At 44.3% G+C, this 18,183-nt stretch overlaps 1 protein-coding gene across 15 annotated transcripts in view; it reads left to right on the forward strand.

The window, feature by feature from the left end:
* The first annotated feature begins 6,477 nt into the window (after positions 1 to 6,477).
* The window catches only part of tmem260 (transmembrane protein 260), a 70,360-nt gene continuing 58,654 nt past the window's right edge, over positions 6,478 to 18,183 (forward strand). For 8 of the 15 annotated variants that reach the window (XR_009791391.1, XR_009791389.1, XR_009791393.1 and 5 more), the window contains exon 1: positions 11,408 to 11,784. Coding sequence is in view for 2 of the 15 variants with exons in the window: in XM_061794443.1 (XP_061650427.1) it covers positions 11,676 to 11,784 (109 nt within the window). In the remaining 13 variants the exon portion in view is untranslated. Of the gene's footprint in view, positions 8,192 to 11,404; positions 11,785 to 16,507; positions 17,518 to 17,600; positions 17,696 to 18,183 lie in introns of those variants that run through there. The other 7 variants (XR_009791396.1, XM_061794442.1, XR_009791398.1 and 4 more) reach the window with 6 other exon arrangements.

The following is an 18,183-nucleotide window of genomic DNA, read 5'->3' on the forward strand; positions in this document are numbered from 1 at the left end:
CCTTGATGATAGAAGCAAGGTTGACATGCTTTCGCGACGATAGCACGCGCAGCATCACCTTCATGAGGCCAATTAACCTCTCTCAGACTGCTTTACTTTATAGCGTGCCGTTGTATTACACTGACTCCAAAAAGGTGCTCGGGTTTGTGGCTGGCAACCTACTGCACCCATCTTGCAGCATCAAAGTATCCAAGGGGGAAGAGAAGCAGACATTTATGGAAGAAATGATGTTGTTAGTGCTCATGTATTCACTGTGGTTTCTACTTCGGAACAAGTCCTTTCACACACATAAAAGGAGCTCGATGTTCTGATGTGATAATTGCATACAAAATAGGACGAAGTGCTTGTTTCCGGTTCCTGTAGCAGGACACCGGTACAAAGCACCTGAACAAATGTCAAACATCTACAGTGTCTTCTGTTTTCCTTCAAGAGCGACCAAAGGTGCCAATCTCTGATGTTGAGGCTTCATTCACGCTTACATATATCATATCATAACGCTATCAATAAATCCTATACAAACCCCGATTCCAATGAAGTTGTAAAAAGTCAATCAAAACAGAATACCATGCTTTGCAAATCATTGAGGTTGGACTATTTGCTGACGCAGTTCGCAAAGTGATAAGCGCCACGCCATCCTTGCCTGTGAACAACTGAGCTCCTTTTGTTTCCAATTCCGATGCTCACCTGTTACAGGTTTTAGCATTTCTCAACTTTGCCGGTGTGTTGTTGCCCGTCCCAGCCTTTTGGGAACATGTTGCAAAAAAAAAACAATAATGTTCAGAAGTTTGAACATGAACTACTCTCTTTGTAGTGCATTCAATTGAATATATGTTGAAAATCATTGTATTCTGTTTTGATTTACGTTATTTATACACAATGTCCGAGCTCCATTGGAAATTGGGTTTGTTTAGCCATCCGTCCATCCATGTTGTGTACCGCTTCATCGTCACAAGGGTCGCGGTTGTGCCGGAGCCTATCCCAGCTATCTTCGGGCGAGAGGCGGGGGTACACCCTAAACCGGTCGCCAGCCAATCGCAAGGCACATAGAAACAAACAACCGTTCGCGCACACAATCACACCTACGGGCAATTTAAAGTCGTCGATCAACCTAGCCTGCATGTTTTTGGGATGCGGGAGGAAAGCGGAGTGCCCGGAGAAAAGCCCCCCACGCAGGCCCGGGGAGAACATGCAAACTCCACACAGGCGGGGCCGGGGATTGAACCCGGGTCCTCAGAACCGCGAGGCTGACGCTCTAACCGGTCGTGCCGGCTTTGTACATATATGAGTGTATTTCACTTTAGTCCGAAGACATCGGCGATAAAGAAAACAATGTTCAGGTTCAAACCATCATGTCATCAGGCCGCAGCCTGTTTTCCAGGTTTGGTCATGGGACGTTCTATAAAAAAAAAAAATGCTTTACATTGTTATATTCTCACGTTTAAATTCTCAAGATTCGAATGATAATGCAGTAACATGCATTTTCTAACGTCAAATCATGCCCTCATATATTCATTGAATGTATACTCATTACACAATTAGGGTCTTGGGTAACCCATTCAGGAATTGCGTTCTTCTCGCAGCAACTGATCGGCAGGTGTAATATAATGCTGACACCATGAATAGTGTCTCAGATAGACTTCATGAGCAATCTGTGACACTGACATGAATTTGGCCTTCCATAATAAAATATAAATTCAATAATCTGGGGATTTTAAAGGACTATTCAAATTGCATCAACCAGACTGCAAAAACTATAGTGCTGATCAAAGTTTTCTGTGTTGAAAAACACTATACTGGGGACACGAGCGGGGCGGTCACGACCGCCACCGGGGCGGCTGCGCCCACCGGCGGCGTGGCCACGCCCACCACTGCCACCGTGTAGCTCCGCCCCTGATCGGGAGACGGTGTAAATGTGAGTGTAAACGATGTGTGCCCTGCAATCGGTTACAACCGGGGTGTCCTACCCGAAGTGAGCTGGGATACTGTACGTGCCAACTCAACCATGACCCTAACGAGGACACGCGCTATAGAAAATGGATAGATGGACAATGTAAATGAAGAAATGACACACTTTATCACATCCCACTGTACTGTGCTTCAACAAAGTGGAACATAAAGTTCAGCAATGATATTGAAAAAGTTCATCATGTTTCTTTGCATCCCACCATACGAAGTGCCACAGGTGGCTGTGGTGCACGTGTCAAGCTGACAACTTGATGGCTGTGACGTTTACCTCAATTACCCAGCATGCAGCTGAGGCTAATTGTATGCAGATCTGAAAAGAAGAGATAGCTCTCTCTTTGCCCCCTGCATGAAGCAAGCACACGCCATGCGACAACCCAGGATTTATGTCTCTGATTTCAATATAGTAAACTTGGCTGTGCTGTATTATCTGCAGGCAAATTGGACCAAGATGACACATGTTGCTCTGTGCCGTTAAATTCTGATTTGAGGCTCCGTGCTGGGCCCTATGAAACACATTTGGGGCCCCCACCGCTTCATTGCCACTGAGAGGAGAGGAAATACTACATATTTCCTCGGGGACCCTGTCACCCATGGGCCCTTGAGAAAGGTCGTCACCTTTCATCCCCTTCAGCACTTCTGCTTGGAAAACATGTTTGACATTTATTTGAATTCATTGCAATGCAATTCAGCTTCTTCGATCAACATATGGAAATGAATGGCCTTGGTAGTGAAACATGCAAATGCAAAAGACAGGCGACATACAGTTATTGTAATATGTCTCCATATCAGGGGTGTCATACTCATTTTTGTCATGGGCCACATTGTAGTTCCGGTTTCCCTCAGGGGGCCGTTATGACTGTGAAAACATAAAAATGTTTCATCGCCTCATCACATTATTACATAGACACCGGAAATTCACGGCGAACTGCTTTTTAAATCAGAAGTCAAGGATAATAATTTGTTACTGTAAAAAGGAGTTCGGGAGCAAAAATGCTTGCAATATCTCAACATTATTTATTACATATGAGAATTTGCAATTTTGGGACAGATTGAAACAAGAATTATGGAAGAAGTTGACACGTGACACATGATTTGCTTTCGCGGGCCACATAAAATGACGCGGCGGGCCGGATCAGGACCCGGGCCTTGAGTTTGACACTAGTGCCATAGCTCCGTCCTCTGAAATTCAAGGTCAATTGCCAGCTAAAAAAAAAAAAAAAAAAATGAATGAAGTGAACAAGCAATTGCAATTGCTGACCCTTGACCCTTTGACCTGCCAAAAGTTATTATGCCTGGTGAATATCAAAAGTATTTGCATTGAGATGTGATTGAATATGAGACATTAGACACTTTTACAGAATTCATTGCATCATGGAAGGATATGTTGACTGAAGAATTACAGACTAGCATGCACCCGTCAAGGCCTTTAATATTACATATAGTGTAGGTCAGTGTGGTTTGTTGCTTTTTTTTTAACCTTGTTCCTATTAAATGAAAATTCCTTATTGTAAAGTTCAGTTGCCACCCAAAAAATGACTCAGCTCAATGACTATCAAGCTACTATGTGTCCACCAAGTTTAGTGTCAGTCTAATATAAAGTGTTGATCCCCCCCCCCCCCACCCGTTTGAAATGACCTGTATAAAGTTTGTGTTTTCAGTATTTTTGTGGTGATATGTGAGCAAACAAACAAACCTTGTACTTTGTAAAGTCAGCAAGTCTAACTCAGTAACACAAATCCTAACTGTGCTACATTGTGGATGATGTCAGATGAGGGGATTGTACCATTTTGAATTCAGGGACAGAGCGATATCCTTCTACTAAGACTCAGATGGTGAAAAAGAGAAAATAATATCCAATGGAGCACTTTAGCTCACACATATGTTAGCGCAACATGCTATTTCCTGTTTCACTTTAAAATGATGGAATTGAGAGAGAAAACAACTCTTTCTCGTTGGTGGATATGGCATTGGCATTGGCATTGGCATATATGGCACATGAGAAGGTATATGTCAAGCTACCATTTGCACGACTATGCGAGTCAATGAGAAACTCAATCGCTCTGTCCACATTGACATAAAAGTGTGTTTTTGAAAATTGTTAATGTAGTTTTTACATAGTCCTGCTAACTAACTAACTAACTAACTAACTAACCAAGAAAGGCCTAACTCTCGCTCTGGTAATTTTATGCTTGGCAGAGGTCATGACAACAAATGACAGTCATAAAGAAAATAGTTGGACATTTATTTATCGCACTTTATTTATGGAGTCGGTGCTAATTCAATCTTTCTCAGTTCAAAAGTAAATGTATTGCTCCCGGATGGGGAATGTTTTCCTCCCTCCTGTTGGTCTCCCACTGAAATGATGGTGATAACCATAATTGGGGAAGGGGCTTGTTTTCCACACCCTGTCAGTAGCCAGCTGGTTCTTCCAAGGAATATAACAAACGCCATGTTCGGCGTGCGGGAGTGTCCTCTGCTGGGAAACGAGATAGACGATTTATCTGAGCGTCCTGTTGCTTGTGACAAAATTGAATCCTCTCGTTTTAATTGCTCTCTAGTAGGTGTGCCGCTCGGGGCCATGAGCGCACGAGCGCTCTGTGTTGTCCCTCTTTGGACTATTATGTTCCATTGTGCAAGATGTCGATTAGGGCTTGCTTTACCCTCGTCGACTATCTGACTCGGGATCGTTTAGGTAGCCGCACGTTACAAAGGAACAGCAGTCAGCCCCGTTATTAGATGTGTTGGAGTCCCCTGCTTCTCGTAATGACAAGCAAATCACACAGAGGAGAACTAATCTCTCTGAAGACCTTGTGACACTTCATACAGCATGCAAGAAAATAGGATTCATATGTTACGGTTTGTTGAAAAGAGACATGTTATGCATTATTCACAACTACTTCCTTAAATGCTTTGGTCTGATATATCCCAAGGATCAAGAATTATAGTTTACGTTCAACACCCTATTCGCTCAAAATACTGTCAGTCATTGACCCCACCTGAAAGTGTTGATGATTTCCTCTTTTAAGAGTTGAAACCATACAGTCAATATACTACAAACTACGATAACAATATAATTCCAATCTCATCGTACATTGCTTTTAGAAATAAATGTCTCACTGATGATTCGATTTTCTTTGAAGTGCTCGTGTGCATGCACATTCAGTGAAGACTCTCCGTAACTACCGCTAACAACCCAGGCTAAACTAAGTTCTTCCCCGGCATACAAAAATCTTAATCTCTCAGTCAAGATGTATCACTTCAACAATACTTCCTGGACACCAATTACTACTTTCCTATTAGCCAAGGCTTTGGCACCCTCTTGTGGCATCCCCCCAAAAAATATGCAAATAGGTGAGTTTTCCCACAAATTGCTAAGGATAAGTTCTACAGCGAAAAACTTGATTAGTTGAAATAACTTCACTGAGCAATCATCCATCCATCCATCCATCCATCCATTTTCTGAGCCACTTATCCTCACTAGGGTTGCGGGAGTGCTGGAGCCAATCCCAGCTATCCACGGGCAGGAGGCGGGGTACACCCTGAACCGGTTGCCAGCCAATCGCAGGGCACATAGAAACAAACAACCATTCGCACTCACATTCACACCTACGGGTAATTTAGAGTCGTCAATCAACCTACCACGCATGTTTTTGGGATGTGGGAGGAAAGCGGAGTGCCCGGAGAAAAGCCACGCAGGCACGGGGAGAACATGCAAACTCCACACAGGCGGGGCCGGGAATTGAACCCCGGTCCTCAGAATTGTGAAGCAGACGCTCTAACCAGTCGCCCACCGTGCCGCCGTGAGCAATCAATTAAGTGCTGTTTCTCAGAAGCTAACACTGTTAGCTTGCACTAATATGTGCGTCCAATAACAATCAGAATCAGAATCAGAATCCTCTTTATTTGCCAAGTATGTCCAAAAAGCACACAAGGAATTTGTCTCCGGTAATTGGAGCCGCTCTACTACGACAACAGAGAACACTTTGGAGACATAAAGACATTGACCAACAAAAAAAAAAAGTCACTGAGCAATAAAGGCTTGCTAGTTATCTGGTAATGCCGGTAAAAAAATTATTTATTTATTTATTTTTTGTGACAATTGTGCAAAAAGATGCAGAGTCCTCGAGCACTTAGAGCACTTGGAATGACTAATATCGCAATAGTCCGGTGCAATGAGCATTGCGCAAAGGGCGCCGAGACTTCAAGCGAGTAGTGCGATCATCTGGGACAATGTTGATTGTGCAAATGTTGCAGATACTCCTCAGTCAGTGTGCAAATGGAGCAGATGCTACTCTGGCATGAGTGGCCAGTATTGGTCAACAACAGATATGCAAATAGTGCAGCGCGGCGAGACCACTACAGTGAGTGCACGAGTAATACATCATTGGCGCCACAGAAATGTGACAACCAACTCAAGTCAAAAAAATTGCTTGCATGTTGTAATGGAATTGTAGGAGAAGAAGTTTAAGAAGTTGATCGCAAGAGGGAAGAAGCTGTTGGAATGTCTGCTAGTTCTAGTTTGCGCCTACCCGAGGGGAGGAGCCGGAAGAGCCGGTGACCGGGATGCGGAGGATCCGAGAGGATTTTGCACGCTCTTGTCTTAGTTCTGGCAGCGTGCAAGTCCTCAAGGGCGGGTCGGGGTGTACCGACAATCCTTTCGGCAGTTTTGATTGTCCGTTGCAGTCGGAGTTTGTCCTTTTTTGTAGCAGCGCCAAACCCGACCGTGATGGAAGAACACAGGACCGATTCGATGAGCGCTGTGTAGAACCGCCTCAGCAGCTCCGGTGGCAGGCCGTGCTTTCTCAGAAGCCGCAGGAAGTACATCCTCCGCTGGGCCTTTTTGAGGACGGAGTTGATGTTGGTCCTGAGAGACTGTAATTCCCAGGAACTTGAAGGTCTCGACAGTTGACAGTTAAAGTTTTTCCAACTTTGCAATGTTCATTTCTTTAGTCAGCTGGTTTCTAGCTGGATTATACAGGGCCCTGTCCCCGCTCTGATATGCGTCCTCCTTAGCTTGGCGAAGCTGCTTAAGTTTGGCAGTGAACCACGACTCGTTGTTGTTGAATGTGCGAAATGACTCTGTTGGTACACAGACCTCTTGACAGAAACCGATATAGGATGTGACAGTGTCCGTATATTCATCCAGGCTGCCAGCTGAGTTTTCAAAGACAAGAGGTGATTTTCCATCATATGTTCCCTTGAAATAACACACAGAATGTGTCCACCTCATCACATGTGCCACTACAAATATCAAATTCCCGCTATGAAATCTTGCGTTTTGCAGGGCTCTGAATGTTTGTGAGGTTATGAATGGGTGGAATGTGGCTGAGAAGCACATTCAAAAAGGGCTTAAGTGGATTACACCTCATTTCAAGGATGCTTATGGTAAGATGAAAAAAGATATGGGGTAACTGAGGAAAATGCTAAATCTGATAGATTGAATTTGAGTCATCCTTTTCCCTCTGCCCTGAAAACCACTTGCCTGTGTATGGTTGTGTGTGTGCATCTTTTGTTTTTTTGTTTTTTGTGAGTGGAAAGTAAACATCCGCAACCACTGGAGGTCTTTATCATATGTGTGAGACAAAAATACACAAAACTCCGCATCCAGCTGATTTTGGGGCAGAGGTGAGATACAGAATACACAATAATAGTATTGTGTACCAGCGTACCGGGGTTGCCAGCCTATCGCAGGACAAAGCAACCATTCACACTCACTTTCACAAGTCTGGACAATTTGGAGTCTTCGATGAGCCTAACATTTTGGGAATGTTAGAGGAAGCCGCAGTAGGCTACCTGGAGAAAACCCACGCAAGAATTGGAAGAACATCCCAACGCCACATGGGAGGGCCTAACGAGACGAGATTTGAACCCAGTACATGTCATGGACTGCCCCGCAGTACTGTTTCGGAGCCCGCTTGGCAGCTTTGCGCCTTCTGGTCCTCTCTCTCTCCCCTCCCCTCTCCGTTTCAGCTTCTCCAAGCCACGCACCTGTCTCCAATCAACCCTCATCACCTCCTGCCTGCCTATAAGCCTGCCTGTTCCCGGAAATCCTCGCCAAAGCATTGCAGCCTCTCCTAGCGGTACCACGGCCCACCGTACTCACGTAAGCTACTCGACTCCTCGTTCCCGGCGTTCCTGACCCACGTCATTCCTGCCAGCCCCCTGTTCTGATCATTTTACATCAGCCTCCGCCTGCTCTTTGGTTCAGCTACTTCCCACAGTACAGGTAGGTTTCTCCCCTCTTTTTTTTCATCTTTAATTTATTGCATATTTCAAAAAAGACAACTTTCAATCAATCACATTTCCGAGGTACAAGGTAACGGGTCAGTGCAAGGCCATGGGTGTTTCCCCCACTATGTGTACGCCCATGAGTGCATGAGAAAAGCTTGACACCTAGTCCGTTATGCCGTCTGTCACGGATTGGTTGATTGTCCTCGGGCGCGGTAGTTTCTTGCAAGTCAAATCGGTGCGAGAGAGGGCCGATTGTTTGAACGACTCATTGTACTCATGCGTTACTGTCAGCAACCGGTAGTAGTGGTTCGCACATCTGCCTCGCAGTTCTCGGCTCAGAGTCCAACCGGCATCCCAAAATGGATGGTGTTAAACCTCCACTCTATATGGAACATGTGTACATGGGCTCACATATAATCACATTTAATCTGAAACCATTATGAATACCATCACTACTACAGTCAACTAATGTGCCATATGGGGGGAGGCACTTTAGGTAATTCCTCTTTCTGGACAAGCTGCCAATCAAAAGGCCACATTAGGAGGAGAGTAGGTTTAATCCACCAGACACTCTATTAATGTGACTATATCGTGCTTTCATAGTTTTAGCTTCTATTCAGAGCTTAAATAATGTGTACATATTAACGCTCAACTGGGCATTTCTGCATCATTTTTGGGTCGTTTTCTGCGTGGTGTACTGGAAGTGTGCTCGGAGAGTAGACTTTATGACGTGCCCGATTAGAGCCCCCTCATCCCCGTCGCTCCCAAATTCCTCCCCACATCCCTCTGCAGCCCAGCGGATAACCACGCATGGATTAGCTGTGACATCACACCGAAGAGATGGCTGAGTGCGAGGAAGGCCGAGCGCTCGGGTGTGTGTCAGATGTGTGTGTTGGAGGCTGATTAGACGGTGAGGGTGGCAGCGAGCGAGAAGCGAGGATTAGGCAGCTATTGGAGAGTTGGCTATAGGTGCTGACACCACTCTACCTCACCAAGAGCTCAATTTACTGACGGATCAGACTCATTTATTATGGGCGGGGATTATTATCAGTTCAATGGGGTAATTTCTTGATTACAGTCACCCTTCAACCTGTGAAATACTGTCACAATATGGAGACATTTAAGGAGGCCTAGCTAATATCAATGGCGGGTCTCGCATTTGGTACCCGGGCCTTCAATGGGGATTTACCTGACTTAATCCACCACTATTGCGTCGCAATTATAGAACCCATCGATACTTTACAAAATCACAATGTAACAGCATGTATTGTGCCATGTACATCATCTGGAGCGATTCGCAATTAATATTTATGTAATAACATTACACAAATATATCACATTGAAATGAAATGCATCATATGCACCAGAGATTCTGATTATTAAATGTATTATTGTGTGCAAATCACTACAGATGTGTTATGCTTGTTGCACTCTGACCAACCAATCAGTGGACGGAAAAATGCTGATATTGTGGGCGAGCTCTGAGGCAAATTTGAAATCTGATTGGTTAAAGAAACAATTCCATTGCTAGTATAGTTTAATAGTTTAAGTTGCATCGGCTAGCACTACTGAGTCTGAAGACCCTGGACACTAATTTGCAACTAATTTGCAACAGTCTTCCAGGGTCTCTACCAGCTTCCTCAGGATTTTATCAAGCCGCCATCTGTAGCGCCCTTATATTTTTTTTTTCGTTTTTTTTTTAATAGGTGTTTGCATGTTTTCCCCGTGCCTGCGTGGGTTTCCTCCCACATACCAAAAACATCCATGATAGGTTAATTGAAGACTCTAAATTGCCCGTAGGTGATTGAGTTCGAATGGATGTTTGTTTGCATGTGCCCTGCAATTGGCTGGCGACCGGTTCAGGATGTACCCTGCCTCCCGCCCGAAGATAGCTGGGATAGGCTCCAGCAGCCCGCGGCTCAGAAAATGGATGGATGGATACTATGTAATGTAAATATGTAACTATCACAGTGTACAATTTGTTCTATATGTTTTTATATGTAGTATTTGCTTTGTTTTACTCTGCTGCTGTCTGCAGCCAGGTTGGCATTGCAAATGAGAATGTGTTGTCAATTGCCTGACCTGGGTAAAATAAAGTTACAAGTTAAAACAAATAAATATGGTGCACCTCCCTTGATGATCCCTGTGACACGGCCTCCATGGCTCTGCTCCGCACTTGATGCCACCATGGCTTTCTGCTCTCTTGTTGGCCTTGGACCAGAGATGTGAAGCTTCTCCCCAGCCCCGTTCCTCCAAGCTCCGTTCTGCAGATGATCTTCTTCTGTCGGAGTCTGCTGATGGCATTCGTGGCCTTTGAACCTGCTTGCCATTTCCTGTTTGTTCTGACAGTGACACTCCTATTCCTCACTGATGGGTCTGCAGATTCCTTCAGCTCCAGGAGCTACCTGACCTTCTCCTGCTTGTCGTACAGGGTGATGGAATGAATTGGCAGTTGCAGAGCATTGGCCCAGAAAAGCCCAGTCTCTGAGAAACAGCGTGGCAGACCCCACCATTTTTCATAAATGCTGGTCCTGGAAAAGGAATTTCACACATCTTCATGGGCCACATCACCCTTTGATAAAGTGTGAAGTTGTCATTTATCGTGGTCTTTACCCTTTAATTCAAATCTAGTTTCAAAAATAGATCCATGACCACCTGCATGGAAAAAGTACATTGTGATCATTTGTGTCTACTTGCAGAGAAACAAAGGCCTTGTGGTTGCTTGTCTTGGGAGTGGGTGAACAATTTTGAATGGAAAGAAGGGTTGGAATGTAACACAAAGGGTGATGTAACTATTGGGACAGGCTACTGTACACTACCATCCTTTTTAAATGTTTGCTTAAACGACTAACCCTTCTGTAATTTTGTTTCTTTGGTACACCAAAAATGTCTGTGCTGCACGTTTCACTATCCAAAAATGTGACATTTCTGCCACCCCCTTTAGCCTGCTTGTGTCACTGACACAGCCGGGTCAATATATTTAATGGCTATTCAATCAATTAAAAGCTATTTTAAAACTTTATTCTAAAATGTTTTTTAATTTTAAAGTACAGTATGATCAGCTCAATTTGACCCACAACATATCAGGAGGGTTAAAACATTTACAAATTGTAAAGTGTATTTTATTACAATACAATTCAGAAACATTTTTCTTGCTTTGTATTTTCTATAGCGTAACCGATTTTAAAATAAAGATTGGGGGGGGAAAAAAAAAAAAAAAGGCTGGCGGTAGTCTCGCGAGATTAGTTCACTGGCGCGGTTCCGTACCAGGAAAAGTGATTCAATTTAAGTTAGGGACGTGTTTGACGGTGCATTTGCATTTTGCGGTGAACGCACTACACTCACTAGGTTAATTAGGCTACTAATTTCAAATAAATCGAGTCGCGTTGCTTTATTCCGGCGTGGAAGTAGGGCATGGGTCGCTAGTTATCTCGCGTTATCCTCCGCGCGAAAATTGTCAGCGTACGTCTCTTTAAACAATGGCTACGGAGCAGAAGACAAGCTGGATATTGACTGGTGCTACCGTCGCCTGTGTGCTCGCTCTGTATGTGCCGTGTGTGCAGAGGACAGTCCCCGGTGGAGATTCAGGTTGGTGCTAAGCTAACGAAGCTTCCTTGGTCCAGGTCACGTGTGTATGTTGTGGTTTCGGGCAGCCACACGTATGGCACGTTGTTGCGCTGCCTCTGCTCGCTTCCATACAAATATTAGAATTCAAGTAAGAATGTCTTTTTTTACAGGCGGTAACCAGAAAATACAAAAGTACAATATTTAGATCTTGAAAAAACCCTGTTATCTTCATGTAATGTATAAATCTAAAATCCCCCTAGCTTCTCTTTTGTATTGTCTTATATATTAATGACAATATTGTCTGTCTTTTTGTTTTCTTATAAATTCAATATTTTCAATAAAGATTGTTAAAAAAACATTGTTTAGCTGCAGTTAGTTAACCAGCACCTGTGATCTATCAGGGAAACTAAATGTCATTGCATCAATTAAAAAAAGAAATAAAATAAAAATCTTTGATCTCCTTTTATTGGGTTTGCAAAATAATTTGGGTTAAAAATGCCCAGGATGCTCTTTTTCAAGCTATTCTAGTTGGTCTTTTACGCCAAGCATTTGAGACCAACCGGTTTCTAATATTCGATATGTAAATTAGCATTGCTTTGATTGGGTTATTGATATTGCTCATTTAAATACGGAAAACAGCATTGCTCTGATTGGTCCTTGGCAACATCTCACACCCCGGTGAACAGGCAGGCCGTTGCCGCGCTCGAGAGGCACGGCGGTAATTCCGGCTGGTGCCATTTAATTTTTTTTTATTTTTATTTTTCCGCTTCCAACCCCGCCGGCCCATGACCCTTGCTGCCGACGAAGGTGCGGTTGTCGTAAACAACAACACATGCTTTCGTATACTGTATTTGCATGGCTTGGCAGCTTAGTTTTTTGGAGGGGGAATCAACCCTGAAAACGATTATACGCGGTTTATCCCCGCTCATTCATTTTGGGGGGTAAAAAAAAAAGCCTTTCTTTTTCAGTGTCAATTATCAACTGATTTTTGCTATTCGTGGTCTGGCCCGTTCCCTATCCCCCGCGAGCGAATAGCGGGGGACCACTGTATTAGCATTCGTTGTGGCGGAACCCAACCGCCACAACGATTGTTAATACAGTGGACAATACACTGACTGAGACTTTTCCACTGGCCTACCTCTTAACCCAGCATTCACCTCCTGGTGGTTGGCTGACTACTGGTTGAAAAAGTGCTTCATATGCAGCAGAGTCCGCGTTTTAAATGTAAAAATCGGCGACAATCAGGCTAATTTAATCATGGCAGCCAAAATCGTGATCATTATTAAAATTAGATTAATTGTGCAGCCCTAGTAGCGCTGCAGTCAAACAAAGTAAATCAATAAACATTTGGCTGCAAACCACAGGAGTCCTGGGGCAGCCTGTGCTGGTGGGAAATGGTGCTGCTTTGTATGCGTAGGGGGGCTAAAGGTTTCTTCATACATGCGCGGGCGGCGACCGCCCTGATGTCACTACGGCTATCCCGCACACAGTTTGCCTTTTAAGGCTTCTTCATACTCGCACGCGCAGCGACCGTGCTGACGTCACTGCAGCTATCCCGCACGCAGTTTGCCTTTATACTCGAGCGCAACCCACATGCGCTGTTTTGAAAATGTGCTGCAGTTCTCCAAGTCGGGAGTGTCGCTACGGCTGGTATTGGCTAGGACACCACAGAGTGTAGTTTCCTCTGCATTTTATGGCCATTTCCGGTAGCTGTTTTCACTTTCCTTTCCGGAACAAAGCAATGGCGACTGTGGAACAGGGTCTGCTAGAGCAAATGGACCTAGATGAGCAGATGATACATTTAATTATACTGCAAAATCGATGAAGAAGGCGGCGGAGTAGGTGGTATGTGGAACCAAGGGGAACGCTGAGTACGTCATCACAGCATGTGACTTCAAACGGACCAATCACGAGAGATTATCTCGGCGGCATTCTACGAGCAGCAACAATTTTTGCCGCCCGCGCGTCACGTGGCGTACAGGGGCCGCGCAGCCCAATGCGTTGGTCACGTGTTGCAATGCGGGAGTATAAAGAGGCCTTAAGGCTACGGTGTTTACTGACTTGGATCCACGCTGTGACAACGTGAATGAATTCCACTCGTTTTGATAACCACATTTTAGTCCTAGTTTGGCAAAACTGTCTTGAGCCAAAGCCAACATGGATGCCGCCATGTACAGTATCTAGCCTCTTCAGCTGACTGTCCATCATAAATCGAGCACAGCTGCTGTTAGATTTGTGATTGGATGAGCGAGTGTTTGGCCTACACACAACAGCCTTTCCCCACAACACGTTTTGTTGTGGGGAAAACTAGTTTGATGGCGCTGTTGTAACGGATTCCACTGGTTTTGATGCGGTGTTTAGTCCTAGATTGGTGAAACTATTGTAAGGCAAAGCAAGCATGGACGCTGCTATGAACAGTGTATATCCGCTCCTGCTAGGTGTCACTCACAAATGAACATGGCTGCATTTAGATTTCTGTTTGGATAAGCGATCAGAAGGCTGTTGTATCTGTAGGCGGAAGGTCCGCCACTAGACAATGTTTTTTTACGTTACATTAAATCAGGAGGCGGCACGGTGGGCGACTGGTTAAAGCGTCTGGCTCACAGTTCTGAGGACCGGGGTTCAATCCTGTGTGGAGTTTGCATGTTCTCCCCGTGCCTGCGTGGGTTATCTCCGAGCGCTCCGGTTTCCTCCCACATCCCAAAAAAATGCGCGGTAGGTTAATTGACAACTCTAAATTGCCCGTAGGTGTGACTGTGAGTGCGAATGGTTGTTTGTTTGTATGTGCCCTGCGATTGGCTGGCAACCGGTTCAGGGTGTACCCCGCCTCCTGCCCGATGATAGCTGGGAAAGGTTCCAGTGAGGAGAAGCGGCTCAGAAAATAGATGGACATTAAATCAGGAATAGGTGAGTTTTTACACAAACAATGGAGGATAGGTTCCCCCCAAAATTTGCAAATACCAGACCGCGAATACCTAGGGGTTCACTGTATTTGCAATGTGAGAGTTTTGTCATTACCTCAATGAAACACAGGTTTGCTATTGTGTACATGTATACGTATAGTAATTACTGTTCTGTATTTGGACTGTATTTCACTCCCTACCTTTTACATGCTGCAGGCCAATGTGTCTTCCAGTATTCTCTGTAATGCATTTTGTGAAAGACTACCTTGCATATTTGCAGAGAGTGTTTAGTTGAGATAGTCAAGTTAGACTTTTAAATTGGCCAAATGAAGGCTCTGCTGCTTGTTCGCTGAGCTCTGGCATACAAGTTGCATATTTGCACATTGCAAGCGTAAGAAAAGCTGAGCCAGATATGAATGTGGAACGCCGAGAGAGCACTGAGTATCCTGCCTGCTCTCATGAATGAGGACGGTAAAACGGGGGGGGCTTTGGAAAAAATGGCCAGCCCCTTCTCCACAGTGTTTAGGGACGGTGCAGGATGCCCACTCTGATAGTGCCAGCTGAATTCCCCAGGTCTCCGTCTCCATGTCCTAATCTCTTTAGGTGTGATGTGCCCTGGAGAAGTTTGAGCACAGCCCCGCAGGCACACTGTTGTCTAGGAATGTGGAGTGTGGAAATGATGGGGATTACGGCGAGACCGGTGTGGGTGCCCATGCCCCACGATCACAAAGACTCTTGGCAACCTCGCTGTTCCCCCGTTGAGTCAATACATTTGCTTTTTTTGGAGTCGGGCTACAGAAGTGCCTCAATGTAAGATGCTCACTTAGTTTGATTGATGTTGAATGGTAGAAAAGTGTGCCACCTCTGAGGGAAAATGGGAAGCTCACGAAGGACAAGAAAATGTGGAAGCAGTGGCAAGTAGCTGGCTGGTCGTGCCAGGTGCAATGGAGCTGTGAAAGTGCTTAAGCTGAGTTCAGACTTCATGCTCCATTCGACTGATAAGCGTTAGTGATCCACGTGGCACCAAATGTCGTCATTAAATCACTGTAACAGTAAGGTTGCAAAATATGAATGCAATTCAGCGTGGCCTTTTTTCATATTGATATGTTTATGTTCAAATAAAGCAATACATCTCTTTTAAATTACCATCCATCCATACATACAGGTGCTGGTCATATAATTAGAATATCATGAAAAAGTTCATTTATTTCAGGAATTCCATTCAAAAAGTGAAACTTGTATAATGCATAAATTCATTTCACACTGACATATTTCAAGTGTTTAGTTCTTTTAACATTGATGATTATAACTGACAACTAATGAAAACCCCAAATTGAGTATCTCACCTTGCACAAGGAAGGAGGCCAAGACACAAAAGGTCCTTGCTAAAGAGGCTGGCTGTTCACAGAGCTGTGTCCGAGCACATTAATAGAGAGGCGAAGGGAAGGAAAAGATGTGGACGAGCAGTAGGGAGAAGATTGTGAAACAAAACCCGTTCAAAAATGTAGGGGAGATTCACAAATAGTGGACTGCCGCTGGAGTCGGCGCTTCAGACTTATGCAAGACATGGGTTTCAGCTGTCGCATTCCTTGTGTCAAGCCACTCTTGAACAAGAGACCGCGTCAGAAGCGAAAGACAAAAGGGACCTGACTGCTACAGAGTGGTCCAAAGTTATGTTCTCTGATGAAAGTCAATTTTGCATGTCCTTTGGAAATCAAGGTCCCAGAGCCTGGAGGAAAAGAGAATCCACGATGCTTGAGGTCTAGTGTAAAGTTTCTACAGCCAGTGATGGTTTGGGCTGCCATGACATGTGCTGGTCTTGGTCCACTGTGTTTCCTTAGGTCCAAGGTCAATGCAGCCGCCTACCAGGAAGTTTTAGAGCACCACTTCATGCTTCCTGCTGCTGACCAACTTTATGGAGATACAGATTTCATTTTCCAACAGGACTCGGTGCCTGATTTAAGGACCGTGGTATCCTGTTCTTGATTGGCCAGCAGACTCTTTTCTGTGGCTTTTGTGTTCTTGTGATGCCACCACACAAGGAAAGCAGGGAAAGCAAAGAGCAAATGTGTGATGATAACCATAGAACCATAAATGGAACTTATGGCCACCTCGGCAACGGTACACAACCAGAACAATGTAATTACCGTACGATGTTGCATACACAAACTCGACACACACCTACCTCCCTGTTATATATATATATTTTTTAAAGTGGTTAATTTCTTTTCATACTTACATATGGCAGTTAAAATGTTACTCTGCCTGTACGGTTAATAAAGGCTATATGATGATGACAGTTTTACCGAGCAAAAAATGTATGAATTTTGCATTTGTTTACATTACAATAATCCTTCGTTTATCGTGGAAGTTAGGTTTCGCACCGCCCCTCCAATAGGTGAAATACCTGAAGTAGTGACCACATGTATTTAAATTATTTATACTTTTTTTTTTAAAGGTCCCATAGTTTGGCTATTGAGACCCCCATAGATGGATTCTCGAATATGGCCTTAGTATAAAAGTGTCAATTTCATTTAAAAAAAAAAAGAAAATCCTTGTAATATATGTTTCAATAATTTTTGTTGTTGATGTTTTAGGCTAGGAAGCATTTCTTTTACCACAAACAAATTACACCATGCACTCAGTATCCCGCGATATGGCGAATTATGCATGATATGAATATGATGAAAAAATCTGCAATGCACTGAATTTGCAATAGGTGAACGTCGATATAGCGAGGGAAAGCGATATAGCAAGGGAAGACTACTTATTTTGGAAAATTAGTTTTGAAATAAAAGAAATTGGACATCAACCATCACGGAAGGGATTGTGTTCGACTGGACATTCTGCTGTATGTGAAGGCACACACACACACACACACACATCTTTTCCGTTTCACTGAATGCTTCTATGCTCTGTGCTATGTTGATACAGGACACGAGGACGTTGTTGAATGTGATGGAGCAGAGGCAGGACTTTCTCTCTAGTGCCAGAAGAGGGTGCTGTCTTGAACCCAAAGATTTATCAGTGTCAGTTAATCTGAACCAAATTTCAATTTTCATGAGTGGGAGATGTAAACATTGGGTGAGAAATCAGCATAATTTGAAACGCTCTGGGTGTATTCTGGCACAAATGGGTTTGTGCCCAGCTACATTAAAGCTTGCTCAAATAGCTTTTAGGAGTGGGGGAAGAGCGGTGTGCGTGTGTGTGTGTGTGTGTGTGTGTGGGGGGGGTGGGGGGGGGGTTCTCTTTTCATTCTGTGTTGTGCCTCACACAGAGCTTGTCATGAAATTGTACAGCCGGTACTTATTTTTGCAGCTTACCTCATTCTGTGACTGTCACCAGTGTCGCCTTTTTTTTTTTTCTGTTTGTGCCCAACGGACTGAATGCGACACTGAGACACTGGCAGAAACGCATTGAGAGTGGCAGAAGAAAGACCCTGATGCACGGGGAGGATGGGACTGGAAGCATTCTTCTCAGATCAGCATATGTGTGTCTTAGTGTGACAGTGCATTGG

The sequence above is a fragment of the Phyllopteryx taeniolatus genome, chromosome 13 (assembly GCF_024500385.1).
Source record: "Phyllopteryx taeniolatus isolate TA_2022b chromosome 13, UOR_Ptae_1.2, whole genome shotgun sequence".
In the NCBI taxonomy this organism is placed as follows: domain Eukaryota; kingdom Metazoa; phylum Chordata; class Actinopteri; order Syngnathiformes; family Syngnathidae; genus Phyllopteryx; species Phyllopteryx taeniolatus.